This window comes from Sitophilus oryzae, unplaced genomic scaffold, assembly GCF_002938485.1.
Source record: "Sitophilus oryzae breed Bouriz unplaced genomic scaffold, Soryzae_2.0 scaffold_810_pilon_pilon, whole genome shotgun sequence".
NCBI lineage: Eukaryota > Metazoa > Arthropoda > Insecta > Coleoptera > Curculionidae > Sitophilus > Sitophilus oryzae.
The window spans coordinates 1,983,992-2,000,215 of record NW_022147429.1 but is presented as its reverse complement, the minus strand read 5'-3'; the positions used below and the strand labels follow the sequence as shown (position 1 = coordinate 2,000,215).

Here is a 16,224-nt window from a genome sequence, read left to right as displayed (position 1 = left end):
CACTTTTTACATAATATTTTTGTCTGATGTTATGTATTGATGTGTTTTATATTATTTTTTTTATTATTAAATCTATATTTTACTACTGCGAAGGTTGTTTGTTCTTTCCTACGTTCCTTAATTTAAATTAGGTATTTTTTCAAACTGATTCAATCATAAATGATGATTAGTTGATAATTATTCAAGCATATTGTTTATTATAATTATAAACAGTTGTCTGAATAATTATTAACAGTTGTTTGAATCTTCGTCAAAGTTGACATTGAGTATAATAATTTCAGTTCGAGTTATTTATTTACTGAAGTTTTTGACGGTGGTTGCCCATTGAATTAATTTGAATCATTATCAACGTTCAATGTATAAATTAGTTCAAACAAATGAGTTATGTTAAATATGACAAGAGGGTGACAACAGAATGTCCTATTTTCGTGATTTATCTTGTTTCTCGCTTATGAGTAGAGATACAAAGATTCCGTTTTTACATGACTCTTGTATCTCTACTCGTACCCCATAAATCACACGAAAATGGTACATGTACAAGTACTTGTCTTTTCCTTAATAACTCTTAAGGCGGACTCGTGTACTTGTACAAACATTTGTTATTGGCATATACTTGCCATGTCGTGTAAGCGGTTTACTTGTGCAATTGCCATTCATTTGTCACTCGTTGCGCCGCGTGAGCGCCAAGCTTGTAAATACGAAATTTTAAGAAAAAACACTTCTTTAAAAACACGCTTTTATTTAAATACACTAAAAAGAAAAAATAAACTCTTTCTTTAAAACTTTGATTATGAACTTAGGTATAACGTCATTACACAATTTTAATATTATATAAAAGCTTGTCGCGAGTGTACAGTTACACTCATAAAAATCTGGTACGACAACTTTATCTTGTAATTCCTGGTCTAGTGGTCTATCATAACACAAACTTTCAAAATGAGATAGAGTAGACACAGGTTTAAATTGCCATGTATATTGTATATACTTCAGGTATATTATTTATGTCATCCTTCAATCAAAACACATCTAATAGTCTAGGAGATGAGTATTTTTTAGCTTTGTACACTGACAAGCATTAACAACTCAGACAATTTGTGGATGTAAACGTACGAAAATTTTGTTAGTTTTAATGCATTTAAAAATGGTATGTCAAAATTGTGTGCTTACTCGTATGTATTTATTTAGTTTGAAAAGTTTTACAATTAAAATCAAATAGATCCAGTAATTTAATTTACTTGTTTATCGATGGTACAATGAAAGGAAGTGGTTCTAATCTAGCTTACAAGATTTGCCCCGAACAAACATACATACATAGTTACATACAAAGTCAGTTAAATTAAAGCTTGTAAACATGTTGTTTACAAGGATAGTATACTTGCCAAGTACGCAAATATTGGCGTACTTGCCAAGTACACGAGTCTTGAAAATCCGTCTTTAGAGATAGATATAATATAACTCCAGTAGAAATTTTATTTCTGGGGTTAATATATCCTTATCCGGAGTCCTCGTTTATTAGATCATTAAATAGTATTCAACTATGCTTTAGGGCAACTCTTTTTCCAATACATGTTCATCCACGCTATATCTCCGTGCCTTTCTTTTTATTACCAAATCAGCTTCTTAAGGCGGATTCTGACGACTCGTGTACTTGGCAAGTGTGGCAATATTTGCGTACTTGGCAAGTATACTATCTTTGTAAAAAACATTTTTTTTGCAACAAGCTTGGAGCTCACGCGGTGCGACGTGTGACAAATAATTGCACAAGTAAACCGCCCACACGACATGGTAAGTGCCAATAGCAAATGTTTGTACGAGTACACGATTCGTCAGGATTCGCCTTTAGAAATTGAATTACTTACTGGTGTTATATCTGTACTTATAAAGGTAGAATTAGTTTATAATTCTTGTTTCTCAGTATGATATTGAGATCACAAATATATTGAAATTCCATTATTGTGCCATTAGACCTAATAGATAAGCATAGTATACTGTTTTGTTTCTCTTCTGATTAGGCACGCCGGTTGAGTATTTCGTTAATCTCTCTGAAATATCGCAAATAACATAAGTAAATATTTACTAAATCATTATACGAAATGAAAGAATTTAACACGTATGTTTTCATTTGAAATAACTAGAGAATGAATAGGACCTTCGTACAAGTTTGATTTATATATTTTAACATTAATTGCATAGATAAGTGCGTGACTCAAAAGTCAAATAATGTAATATCAGTGACGAAGAGTTTCACTCTTTGGTTTCGCTACTCAAGCTAGCAATTTATTACCCTCATTTATATATATATATATATATATATATATATATATATATATATATATATATATATATATATATATATATATATATATATATATATATATATATATATATATATATATATATATATATATATATATATATATATATATATATATATATTTTTTTTTAAACAGAATGTTGAATTACTGTTAGTTTAACTTACTTTGGTCTATTTATGCATCAATTTATGAGGTTTCTCATATCAATTTACTAATTATTTACTATTTTTCTAAATTTTTATAATTATTTACTTGTAATTCATTCGTGATGTTTGAGAAAAATGGAATCTGAGAAGAATGGAAACTTCATAATCTACTTGTTTTGGCAATATGATTAAACTTTTTTTGGAGTTTAATTAAAATGTTAAAATATCGATCAACATGTGATTGTGTCTTAATAATGTCTTTTTTGGAGGGAATTGTTAAATTTCGGTTCATCATCATTCTCCAGCTTATTCAACCATTTCGATTTATGATCTAGCCTCCCTTACATATTTAGATACTCTTTTTGTAGTTGGGCCCATTGTTGGCTATGCGGGCTCAAGTTATCCTATTCCTAGGTCTCGTAGTTTCTAATGCTGTAATGTTTATGGTACATCTGTTGTCCGTCCTTCTTGCCAGGTGTCCTGCCCATTGCCACTTGAGGGATTTGATTCTGTGGACGACCTGGGTTTTTTGTCGTATCGACCCTATTCTTTTACGATCTTTACGTGTAGTACATATTGGTCAAATGTTTTCTCCTGTAGATAAAGTGGCATTCTATATTTAAATATGATTGAGTTTCTTCCATAAGTACTCCATTGTAAAACTTGGAAAATAAGTTCGTTATAATAATGGTTTTACTATTCACTATTCTGATAAAAAATATGCATTCCTTCGGAAACTCTCTATTTATTTATCTAGTAATGCTAAAACACTCTATTTGAAAGTCGATTAGAGAAAATAGTATGATTCATTGGGAAGCGATGTACAACAGCAACAACAACACAAGGAGGCTTAACTTGCCGGCGTGGCAGTAATAGACGGGTCGGCCGGCTGTAGTGTAGTGTAGTGTTGCCACAGAGCTGACATTTGGAGGTGTTTCGAGTCTTTTGATTATTAAGGTTGCTAGTCTTTTGACTATTAAGGATGCGAGTCTTTTGACTATTAAGGATGCGTATCTTTTGACTAATAAGGAGGCGTCTTTTGACTATTAAACTTGCGGGTCGTTTGACCATTGAGAAGAAAACCTCTTATGATGTCTTTCCTTCGAGAGTGTCTTGAGAGTTTGTTCCAAACCAAACTTAACAGTTCCAAACCAAACTTAATTCTTCGGTTTATTTCTAGTAGTAGGGATTTCCAGCTGTGTGTTAGTTGTCCTAAATATTCTTCTACTATTTCCAGTTTTGTGTTACTTATCAGAGTATTTTTTCTGTCCACTAGTTCGTTACTTTAGTTTTTGATAAATTCGTTTTGAGACCGACCTACTTCATTGCTGGCTGTATTTAGTTCGTTAATTTGTGTTTGTAGTTCTTCAGAAGTATTGGCAATTATAGGACTATGTCATCAGCGAATTTTAGATAGTTACGATATTCTCCATCTATTTTCAGTCCTTTGTTGGTCCGGTCTATAGTTGGCGGAAGACTTCTTCCAGTGTTGCTTTAAACAGCTTTGGTGATATCGCCTCTCCCTGTCGGACGCCTTTGCGAGTTGTGAACTCTGGAGTTGTTTTATACGTATATCATTACTCTTGCTTTGACTTCTTTGTATATATTGGCGAGAGTTTCTGTGTAAAGCCCGGCAGTACGTTGTTTTGCTAGGCCTTCTATTATTTATTGCCTTAGGATATATCGAGTCGAAAGCCTTCTCAAAGTCTATAAAGGCTATGGCCAGTGGAAGTTCGTATTCTTTTGTTCGATCCGAACTGAGGTGCGGCGCCGGCTTTGAACACGTTCCGACAGTTGTATTTAATTCTTTTGTATTTGCCGGTCCATGACTATTTTACCGGATCGGATTATATGTGAAGGAACTAATTTACTTATATTGCAATTGATTTCAGCACCGTCACCGGTACCGATTTTGCCGGTGTGTGTGAAAGCGCTCTTAGTGTATGTATGTGATCAATCGTGCTGAAGCTGCTTCTAAAGACTGCTTGTTCTCGTGATGTGCAACGTCTAGCGTGTTTTGTATTCTGTTTGTTTATGTATTTTGTAGTATTTTTGTGAATTTCTTGTATGTTACTGATAGTAGGCTTATTGGTCTATAGTTTAAGATGTCTCCTTTGCTGACTTTCTTATGAATTAGAATTATGTTGGCGCTATTCCGGTCTTGTGGTATGTTTTCTTCTTAGACAGCTGGTATATATACAGGGTGGTGTTTGTTTATTTTTCAGGCAGCCTGCTGTCCAGCAGCTGTTCATATTCACTGGATCTTTCTTTTAGTGTGTTGTTGTTTACTTTAGTTTTAAGTGATTTCCTGATTAATTTTAGTATTTCTAGTCAAATATCAAGGACTATTCTGGTACCTACTGACGAGTCTATGGTCACTGCCTGTTCGAAAATTGTTAAGAACGCTTTCATCTTTTACTGTGTTTATCTTGTTGGTTAAAATGAAATCAGTTTCATTCCTAGTTACCCCATCATTAGAAGCTTGCCATGTCCATTTCCTATTTGTGTTCTTTTTAAAATATGTATTGGCTATGAACAGGTTCTGTTGATATGCTTATTGTAACAAGTCCCTCTACTCTTCATTTCTTTCCCCAATTCCCAGTTGTTTTCGTATCAGCATTTATTTCTTTAAAATAGTATGCAATAGGCAATATATAATTATTTGTAATAAATTAAAACAATAAGTTTGAACAAATAAGTCTTATGTCATATAAAAGTGAAAAAAATGCGTGACCCCAAGAGTCTTGCATGCTTGGTGTTGGTCTTGTGGAAGTCTTGCACTGGTCGGTTTTGATCTTGGTTCTGCAGATCAAACGCCAGTCTTGGTCTCGGTGTTGCATTGAGTATCCATTTTACCCGTTATAGAATGTAGAATGAGTGAGAGGGGGGGGGGGTTAATCACTGCGACCTCAAAGATCTACTCGTATTGTGCCCCCTTCCTTGAGTCATCATACACTCTATAACCCACCATACCCCTGTTGTAGAGAGGACAGGGTATTTCCCATCCTCCTCTGACAACAGATGTTCTTCCTCCGAGAGTACACACCCTTCCATGGTTGGAGTTTGGCCCTCCGTGCCCTTCACAGTCGAGGAGCTTGCCTCCGGCTGAAGTACCCGTAAAGTGTAGGCTGGAGGATCTGTCTCCATTTTCTCTACCTCTTTCTTTTTTTTCTCACTTGGTCTCTCCTTAGACCTGATACCGATGTTGTCCCGTATCTATAATAGAGGATATGTCCCTTCTTCCTTAGATTTGAGGTCAATTCCTATTTTGAGGACCTTTATTTTGGACCGTGTATTTGTGAGAACCTTTACCGTGTATTTTAGCCGTTACATTAATGCATTAATAATTGCTATACTTTTATCGCTGGGTATAATAGTGAGGAAAAATTATACCAGTGAAATTGAAAATGCATTTTTTCTAAACAAAAAGGGGATTTTTTACTTTTTGTCGATGCAGCTCAAAACTATTTTCGAGCCGCCACTGTTTATCGGTGTTTGTTTTAAGCATTTCACTTACGTCTCCTTTTATTTTCTATATACTCAAAGAGGTTAGAAGAGAAAGAGGTAACAAATGCTCTATTTTATAATGCGCGAAGGCTGCCTGTTTTTCCGATCTGGGTTCCTTTGGTGGGGGTCACGCCAGGAGCGGATTTAGAAATTTTTAAGTGAATAATGATATACATCTAATATATAAAATTCTCGTGTCACAGTTTTTATTACCTTAATCCTTCAAAACGGCTTGACCGATTTTGATGAAATTTTATATGTATAATCAGTGGATATGAGACTAGGTTGTTATCGATTTTTATACCCCTAAGTGATAAGGGTGACCCAAGAAAAAAAAATTTTTTACTTTTTTTGAAAAAAAATTATTTTAATTTTTTTATGATTTGGCATTATAAAATACATACAACCCTAAATTTTCACCCTTCTACCACCAACACCTATTTTGTAATAGGGGTTGTTTTTTTAATTTTTTTTATTACCTTACTCCTCCGAAACGGCTTGACCGGTTTTGATGAAATTTTATATGTATAATCAGTGGGTCTGAGACTAGGTTATCGATTTGGTGGCCCAAAAAAAATATTTTTTTTAATTTTTGGAATTTTTTTTCTTTTATTTTTTATGATTTGGCAATTAATACATTTGGCAATTAATACATTAATACAATTTGGCAAAAATACATACAACCCTAAATTTTCTTTTTTCTACCATCAACCGCTCTTTTTAATAGGGGATGTTTTTTTTAATTTTTGTTACCTTACTCCTCCGAAACGGCCTGACTGGGCCTGACCGAGTTTGATGAAATTTTATATATATATATATATATATATATATATATATATATATATATATATATATATATATATATATATATATATTCCAGTAGGTTTGGGGGTAGGTTATTATCTATTTTTATACCCCTAAGGCGCGGTATTTTCAGGTATAAATAAATAACTTTTATCTAACAAATAACAATCTTAAAGATAAAACAATTGGTAGAAGATACACGTTTTTACACGCTATCCGTCAAATAAAATATATAACACGCTATCTGTACCTGAAAATACCGGGGGTAAGTGATAAGGGTGATCCAAGTCCACCGGCCAAATCTTCTGGTGTATGGGTGGCTACTCGTTTTTAGACCAATCTAATCTGACAGATCAAGTCTGCTCTGATTTGGCCTGTGACAGGCTTGGTCCGCCAATGGCTTGGCCTGCTACAGACTTGGTCCGGCACACAAACACAAAGTTCTTATCCGCAGACCAAGTCTGCAGGCCAAATCTTCTGGTGTAGGACGCTAATAAGCAAATTTAATTGTAGAATAGGACTGCAGAAAAACCACCTTATGATATTAAAAATTCTTTATTTAAAACTATTTAAATAAAAATAATTCTACAATGGGCTATAAAATATAAAATAACACAATATTAATCACAAAAATAGTATATTGTTTTATTAGGAATAAAAATGACACTTTTCGTGGCGAGGCTGTACGTTTACATACAGGCGAGGCACAAAAAAAATGCTTACAGACATTCAGGTAGGGATGTAAAAATGGTAATTTATTTTTTGTGACATGACATTGTCATTTATGTGTCATTTACGGTCATTTATGGTCATTTACCTTAAATGTAAAAAAATCGCTAGGGAAGTAAAGATAAAGATATATTAACAAATACAAACAAACTTAAACAAAAATCAGTCTTAGTGGTTCTACGTTCACTAAATAAGCTTAAAGGCATAGCTTAGGTATACTTTTAAAATAAAATAATAATATTTAAAAAAAAATGAAACAAAACACAGCTATATCACACTGAGTAACTAAGGTCCATTTGTTTTCAAAGAAAAAATGGAATAAAGAGATATATATCATAAATTTAAGTCATAAATTTAGGTGAACAAAAAAATAAATGACAAGAGTGTCATAAAAATAAATGACAAGAGTGTCATAAAAATAAATGACAAGAGTGTCATAAAAATAAATGACGTGACCGTCATTTTCATTATGACCGTTACATGACAATGTCAGAGAAAAATTTGGGGGTTTTCAAAGAAAAAAATGAAATAAAGAGATATATATCATAAATTTACGTCATAAATTTAGGTGAACAAAGAAATAAATGACAAGAGTGTCATAAAATAAATGACGTGACCGTCATTTTCATTTTGACCGTAACATGACAATGTCAGAAAAATTTGGGGGTATTTAGTTTTTTATAATTTGCTCACATCCCTACATACAGGCAAAGTTTTCTTATAGCAATTGTACTTGTTATTAAAATATACAGTTAAAACTTTTTTAGTGTAATACACTCGTATGTGTCAAAAACAGTTCTTTATCAACAATGTTTTCTTATTTAGTTCATCCAGGTATTCTGCATATTAGAAGCAAAGCTTTTTTATTACATATCTTTATTTATACTTGAATAGCATATGTGCTAAAGTATATTTTAATTCTCTGTAAACTTACACTGACATTTTTTCTAAAACATCATATGCCTAAAATAATCAGCTTCTGAGATATAATTATACAATACAATTGAAAAATGGTGTCAAAGTTAGCTTGGATATGAAGACCACTGTTATTTTATATAAAAATTATACGAAGAATGTCATCGATCATCATTTCCAAGTTCACTTTCGCCATTTCCTTTCTTGATTATACAGTAGTACTGTATTACAGTTGAGGGTTTGGTTGATTATTTTGCAGTACTGTATGTTCAAACGGTTTTCGATCCAGCATACTTTGATATTGATAGTTCAAAATGGTTTCATGATATAGACCAATTCCCCAATATATTCCCCTTAAGATCTCTAATTCAAATTACATTTGTAACCAGACTTACCGCAATATCCTTGGCAATGGATGAAAGTGGTGAAGTCATATTTTCTAAAGGTTCAGTGCTACTCGATGGTCTATATGGTAGTTCTAGATTGTCCTTAAAAACACCTGTGCTAGTAGACGGCAGAGAACTACAATCCATTACAGAGAGACACTCTGTATTGTATTTGCATGTTCAGAACAAAAGGAATCAGTGGTCTTTCTAGATAGGTCACATTCACTTGCAGCACGACATGAAGTGTTACTTGTAATCTATAAAAAAGTAATAAATATTCTTAAAATGTATAAAAATTGATCAAAAATAAAATGTAGTGGTCACGTAACCACTACTTTCAAAAAAAAAATTTTCATTTCGCTTATTTAAATCTTAAAATATAATATAGTAAAATATAATAATAAAGTATTGTGACAAAGGCTAAATTATAAAAAATATATATTTTATAATGAACTAGCAGTTTTTTTAAATTCCCTGTTTATTAATATTTCATATTACTTTGAAACATAAAATATTCTAAATTAGCACTTACCAATATAGGTATAGCAGTTTTCTTTAAATGTAATGAAAAGGGTGATTTTTCATTATCAAATGAATCTTCTTTAAAATGCAAATGACACACGTGAGAATATTTAAAAATATCATCTTTGTTTAAATCCAAAGCTGCTCTCCAAGACTCCCACATCTCATTATTTTTAGGAAATCTAAAATAAATCAGGTATAGGTTAGATATGCAGTAAAAGCTAAAGTAAAAGGCTAGATAAGATAGTAAGTAAAATCTAGATTAGATATACAGACATTAATAACTAAAATAATTTCTAATTTATTATACTGTTTCGTGTCAATAACATCTGAAATAAAAGTGAGAATGAACTCCATATATTTATAAGGAAATTATTCTCTTAATCTAGAAAACTGTAACTGATTTTCCTGCAATTATCAATTTGGATTCCATTAATTTAATAAAAAATTGAAAACGTACTAAATGCTGTCCTGTACAAAGTTAAAACAGAAAACAACATGGCTACTTTAAATTATCAAATTTCATATTACTTACCGAAATAAATGCACATCAGTCTTATCCCGATAGTAATTGGCACTTTTATTATAAATACAGTTTTTTACAACACACCTAGGCATTTTTAAAACAATAGTAAGTCCAAATTAAACACAAACAAAGCCACTAGAACGACTGTAAACACACAGCTGACACAACGAAAATGGCAGAAAATAGAGTCGGTTGACAGCTCATCGGCCCCAGTCGGCGCGTTATTCAAATAAATGTTATTCATTGGTCCGAGCGCTTGGAATCCTGGAGTGGGAAACTGGCAGGATGCGCAGTGGTCTTTGCTACATCTTTAACTTCATAAATCTATGTATATACTGCATATTTTTCAACGTTAACAAAATAAAAGACTAGTTATTAGTCATAGGCACGCAACGAGAGTCCGAAAGCGTTGATCCCTCGTTGCACTGAAAAATGAGTCACTTAGTGAGGCCGATGGAGCTTTAATTTCTTATAGGCCGACGTGAGAAAAGTGATTGGTCGCATTTTGTTACGGCCTACCGCCAGAGATGAGTCACTCGAGTCGGTGCACCTGAGAGAGCTTTTCGAAAAGCTTTATTTTTTGTCGGTAGGTAATTATATATGGCGAGTTTCAGATTTACGATGCACGGATATAGGAATGCGATGGGGGTATGAGTCAATGTTTAGTCAGAAACGATTTTCTCGTGTGGCAATTTAAATTTGTTTGGTTTGGTTTGGTTTGGTTGCACTTAAATGGTGGTGTCTTCGTTGTGAGTTTTTTTTTAAATTTTAATCATATTCAACTAGAAATGCGTAAAATGAATTAATATGCATAGATTGGTTTTGACCCAACGTATACTAGCAAACAAATCGAAACATTTTTTATAGATTAATTTGACAACAGACTTATAATTCTCTTTTCAAAATTTTACACGTCATAGGCGTAGTTTCAGAATCTTCTTAAAAACATAAAAACAAGTAATAAAGAAATGTTTTAAAAAATGTCTATACCTATGTGGCGGATTCATCTCTCTAAAAAATCCTCTATGGGTATTTCGTCACTACAAAAAAATCTACAAAATAAAATAGTTATTTTTTGTAAACACTTCTGCGTTAATCCCAAACGGAAACTACTTGTCAGAAGTTAGGTTTACAGTTATACAAATTTGCCTTACGAACAAAAAAATGCTTAACGTTTCGGAAAGTTTATCTCTTTCTAACCTAACCTAATCTCCCTTTCTTAAATAATCTTTATGTTCTTTAATTTAATTTAATGTTTCGAATATTTAAGGGTCTAGATGTTTCACCAATGTAAAATTTATTGCATTTGCATGGTGTTTGGTATATTACATTTTTTGTTTGATGTTTACCAACAGTTCGGTTTAGTATGTGATAAAATGGATCTAAGTGTATGTTGTGTTTTGAAAGATATTCGTATCGTATGTTGTATTGTTTTCCTATCCTTATTTTTTCCGAAACGCGTCGTATGTATGGAATTGTAAGTTGTATATATTGTGTATTGTTATCATTGTGTCTATGATTTGGGGTTTGTATTTCTCGTTTAATGTTTTGTCAATAAAATATGGTGGATAGTCGTTTTTTTATTAATGTCTTTTATGTGGTTTATATCTCTGTTAAGTGAAATGTCGTCTGAACATATTATTTTTACCATATCATATAAACTTTTTATAACACTTTTTTTACACTTACACTGTGATTAGATATGAAATTTAAGTATCTATCTGTATTTGTAGGTTTTCTGTAATCATCTAAAATTAGTTTATTTTGAAACTTTGACACTAAAACATCAAGAAACGCGATTACCTCTCTCTACTTCTAAAGTAAATTTTATGATAGGTTCGTGAGAGTTTATGTAATCCAAAAAAAGTTTATTTCAGAAACGTTATGTTGTCATATTGCAAAAATATCATCAACATATCGCAGCCATATTACAGGCTTTTTTGAATAACTATTTATTGTATTATTTTCAAAATCTTCCATAAAAATATTACTTAACAAAGGAGAGAAAGGTGATCCCATTGCCATACCGAAATCTTGTTGAAAAAATTCATTATTTAATTGAGAAGGTATATTAAATGTTGATCTTGTTCTAATCTATCCCTAACTATTTTAAGTGATTTATCTACCGGCAAGTGAAAAGACTAACGTCGAAACTTACCATTAAACTGTTAGATGTTATATTAAATGTATATTTTTTCACTCAGTACCTATAGTGTAATATAAATTATTACTCTTCAAGACAGCTAAAAAATATGTAGGTGGCGCCTTACTAGAAATAGAAGTCATGCTAACATCGAACTAGAATTTATCATGCGAAAAAACATCTAGACACTAATTTTCATCCAAATATCGGCGTTAGCTCAGAAATTATTTGTAAAAAGTCGAAATATAAATTGGACATTTACACCCTGTATGTCCGGAAGGACATAAACTTATTTTATCTCCGGCATTTTAGGACATAAATTTATGGGAACTTTTTACTTTTTCCGAATACAATTCGGACCACCCTGTTTACCTACTAATCTGCTTCGTATACTGGGTGTTTCAAATAACATGTCCATCTAAAAATAAGATTTATTTTTCATATCAACATAGATCCGATTCTGCTTTGTTTCGTAGCTACAGGGTGTTAAAGTCTTAATAATCTTTCGATTTGTTATAATTTTCTTCCAAGTACCTACTTTTAGTTAATCGAATTAAATTTTGAGTTTTTGAGAATTTTTGAATGACTTTTTTTCTTTTGATATCAAAATTGTGTAGGTCTTTTAATGCCCATTAAAAATTATCTCTTGATATTTTGTCCAATTCGGCCTCCTTGATGAGAATCATAATTAATAAAATTAAAATAAAAATAAAATTAATAAATTATATATTTTACCTAACTTATTATTAAATGTTATTACTATTAGTTATTATTACTATTAGTCCAACTTACAGCAAATTCAAATAAAAAAATAATGGTATTTAAGATAATTACAAAAAACCTAATTTTAAAAAGCTTTTCCATCCTGTAACTCTAAAACTATGCATTTCCAAACCTATGTTTATAGGAGCTTATTTTCATATTTTTTGATCAAGAATCAACGAGTACCTACTTATTTCAAACTTTCGTAAGTTAATGATATTATTTTTTTAAAGGGTGCTACTAGACTTGGATCAAGGCAAATTAAAATGGTGTTTATCATATCAAAAAGAGACCGAAATCGACAAAATATCAAGAGGCAACTTTTAATCGGTATTGAACTGGTTACACTATTTCGCTAACAAGACAAAAAAAAGTCAGTGGCGTACATGCTTTTTTTTGACAAAAAAATATTCCAGTGATAACCCATATGCACGTCCCTGGTGAATATGTAGACACTTTTTTAGCTTTAAAATATGTCGCAGTTATAGTAACTTTGACCCTCAAAATTTCATTCGAAACGCTAAAAGTACTTGGAAGAAAATTATAATAAGTCGAGAAAATATTAAGATTTTAACACCTGTAGCTACGAAACGGATCTATGTTGATATGAAAAATAAATCTCATTTTTACATGAGAAAGCTCCCCACAAGAGATGGCACCTGTTTTTGAAACACCCACATTCTGCGCCGTCCACATCAAATTAATTCAATTTTCAACGGAAATTTACAGATATAGCAATATAATGCAGCCCGGTTGACGGTATTTTTTTAAAACAAATATCATTTCCTGTAAAAAAATTGTGCTTGAACTTTACCAGACCTTTTTATCAAAATATGAGAAAAATTCTGCGAGATGGAACGAATATAAACTTGTTATTACTAATTATCTTTGCCTTCGACTTTCAGACAAATGTTCTTTTGTTTTCCAAAAAAGAGAATCAGTGTCGACGCGAACGTGCCCTCGTCGGTGAAAGTCCACAGTCCTCGACTCGAAACATAAATTCGGAGCAATTCAGGAAACAATAATTAATTCGGCCAGACATGCAATAACGGGGCGATTGCAAGTGGCGATTATTCGGAATTTTATTGTGCTTTAAATGCAATTTAACGAGATTCTGTTGCATAAAATTGAGCACCGAAAAAAATAAACGAAACGCAGGGCCACGGAGGAATAAACTCGAACGACAACAACCTACGGAACTCCAGACCGTGAAATGCGCGGACCGTTCGTTGTGGCGAAATTTAAGCAGTCACAGTATCGGGCTTCCTCTTTCGATGGGATGCGATTCACCTTTTTTCTTTTCTGTCGAAGAAATATTTGGGCCGTGATGAGAAGGTGAACCGTGGAACGGTACGATTTTACAGGGCGAGTCAACAACTGCTAAAATTATATTTAATTTGCAATGTTTAAATGTTTATAGAATACGTTCTCTATCTCTGTACTAAGAGATATTGTCACGACCTAGCTTTGGGGGTTTTGGCTCGAGTCGCTGGTTAAGTTCCAGATGCTTTTTTTAGATTAAAACAACATAATAAAAAAAGGTCTAGATACTTATTGATTAAATAATATAAAATATAAATATAATAAATAAATATAGGCAGAGTTAGTTTAAAACAATCTGGTAAACGCCAAAACAAAGTGTGCTGAAGTACTTAGAATCTAGAATGAGTGGGAGGGGGTTAATCACCGCGACCTTAAAGATATACTTATTGTCTCCTTTTCTTGAGTTAAAAGTCATCATATAGACTATAACTCATCATACGTGGGGATTTTCCTGTTGTAGGGGGGACAGTATACTTCCCACCCTCTTATAATAACAGGTTGATGTTCTTTCCCCGAGGAGTGGACATCTACCTCCTCCGGGGTTAAATGCACTTCCACGGTTGGGGTTTGGCCCTCCGTGCACAGTCGAGGAGCTTCTCTCTGGCTGACGTCCCGTGAGGTGGACGCTGGAAGATCTGTCTCCATTTTCTTCACCTCTTTAACTTGGTCTCTCCACATACCTGATTCCCTGGTGTTTTCCCGAATCTATAATAGAGGATATGTATATCTCTGTTTCTCATACTGAAATATAATGTTTTTAGCATCTCTTGATTCTCGACTTTCACTCTGCACATTATCAACTCATTAATTGTTTAAATACCTGCGTTCTCTTCAGTATACTCTTTTATATTTGTCTTTTCATCGTGATCATCGCCAATGGTGTCGTCAAACAGTTTACAATATAATTCCACTAATACCAGGCGATGACAAGTTTTATTTTCATTTCGATTTTTTCTAAATAATTTCTGAAGTAACGTCAAAATTTGGATGAAAATTGTTGTCTGGTAGTTTTTTGATATGAGAAATTTGATTTTGGTGTCAATATGACTCCTACTAGTAGAGGGCGCCACCTACATGTGTTTTAACTGTTTCGGAGCGTAATAACTTTTTGTCCGTACCTGTATAAAACTATCGAGCGAAAAAATATACATCTCTGTGACTTTTTACGTAAAAAATATCTCTTTGTAAAAATCGCTACGAGCAACCGTTCTTAAGATATTTAGCATGGAAATAGACAATACATGTCATTATTGACGAAAAATAAACGCGTTGAGTAGATAGTTATTTCACCGAAATAATAAATTTAGGAAATTTTTATTTAATCATAATTTTTTCTGCAAAAAATAATGATAAAACAATTTCTGTTGAACTTTTGGCATAAAAAACATTTCAAATTTATGATTTTAGTTTAATAATTGTGTAGTCAACATGTTTAATTTATGTCAATGTTGACAGGTATTGATAATTTCAATTCCAAATATCTCGAAAACCATTACTCGTAGCGATTTTTACCAAGAGACCTTTTTCACGTAAAACACGTCGTAAATATTTTGTTACTCAGTAGTTTTATACAGGTACGGACGAAAAGTTATTACTCTTCAAACCAATTAAAAATATGTAGGTGGCGCCCTCTACCAGTAGGAGTCATAATGACATCAAAATAAAATTTTTCATGTCAAAAAACTCCCAGACACCAAATTTCATCCAAATATTGACGTTACTTCAGAAATTATTTGGAAAAAATCCAAATAAAAATGAAATTTCTACACACTGTATCTCCGAAACTAAGCATTTTAGGACATACATTTATACAAACTTTTTTATTTATTTTTATCTGCGGAATATGCTGCCGAAGTTTCCGGAATACAGTTCGGACCACCCTGTATATTATTTAATAGTATATTATTCAAAGAGCATATAATGGTGGCTGTTATTCGCGCGGATGAAGTTTATGTTGCAGTCATAAATCATCCAAGTGAATAACAGCCATTATATGCGAGTGGAATACTATACTTTATCCAGGACTATCAAAAAATTTTATATAATATTAAAATAAGTTTTTATTTTTAAAAAACAAATTTTGAAACCGAAATAACATTGAAAACTTTAAATTTTTAAATGTATTTTTAGAATGCAAAAAGTGACC

At 32.3% G+C, this 16,224-nt stretch overlaps 1 protein-coding gene across 1 annotated transcript; it reads right to left on the bottom strand.

Moving 5' to 3' along the window:
• Positions 1-8,948: 8,948 nt before the first annotated feature.
• On the bottom strand, positions 8,949-9,947 carry LOC115889080. Its single transcript, XM_030908994.1, has 3 exons — positions 9,860-9,947; positions 9,335-9,506; positions 8,949-9,059 (listed from the first exon to the last, which is right to left on the bottom strand). The coding sequence occupies exons 1-3, from the start codon at positions 9,940-9,942 to the stop codon at positions 8,949-8,951; spliced, it is 366 nt and encodes a 121-aa protein (XP_030764854.1). The 5' UTR covers positions 9,943-9,947.
• Between the last annotated feature and the right edge of the window lie 6,277 nt (positions 9,948-16,224).

What these genes read in the sequence shown, in the direction of transcription:
- LOC115889080 (XM_030908994.1), bottom strand. Translation starts at nt 9,942, where the DNA reads ATGCCTAGGTGTGTTGTAAAAAACTGTATTTATAATAAAAGTGCCAAT. An exon ending in ACTGATGTGCATTTATTTCG is followed by an intron (nt 9,507 to 9,859) that starts GTAAGTAATATG and finishes GATTTATTTTAG; the next exon opens with ATTTCCTAAAAATAATGAGA. An exon ending in AAACTGCTATACCTATATTG is followed by an intron (nt 9,060 to 9,334) that starts GTAAGTGCTAAT and finishes ACTTTTTTATAG; the next exon opens with ATTACAAGTAACACTTCATG.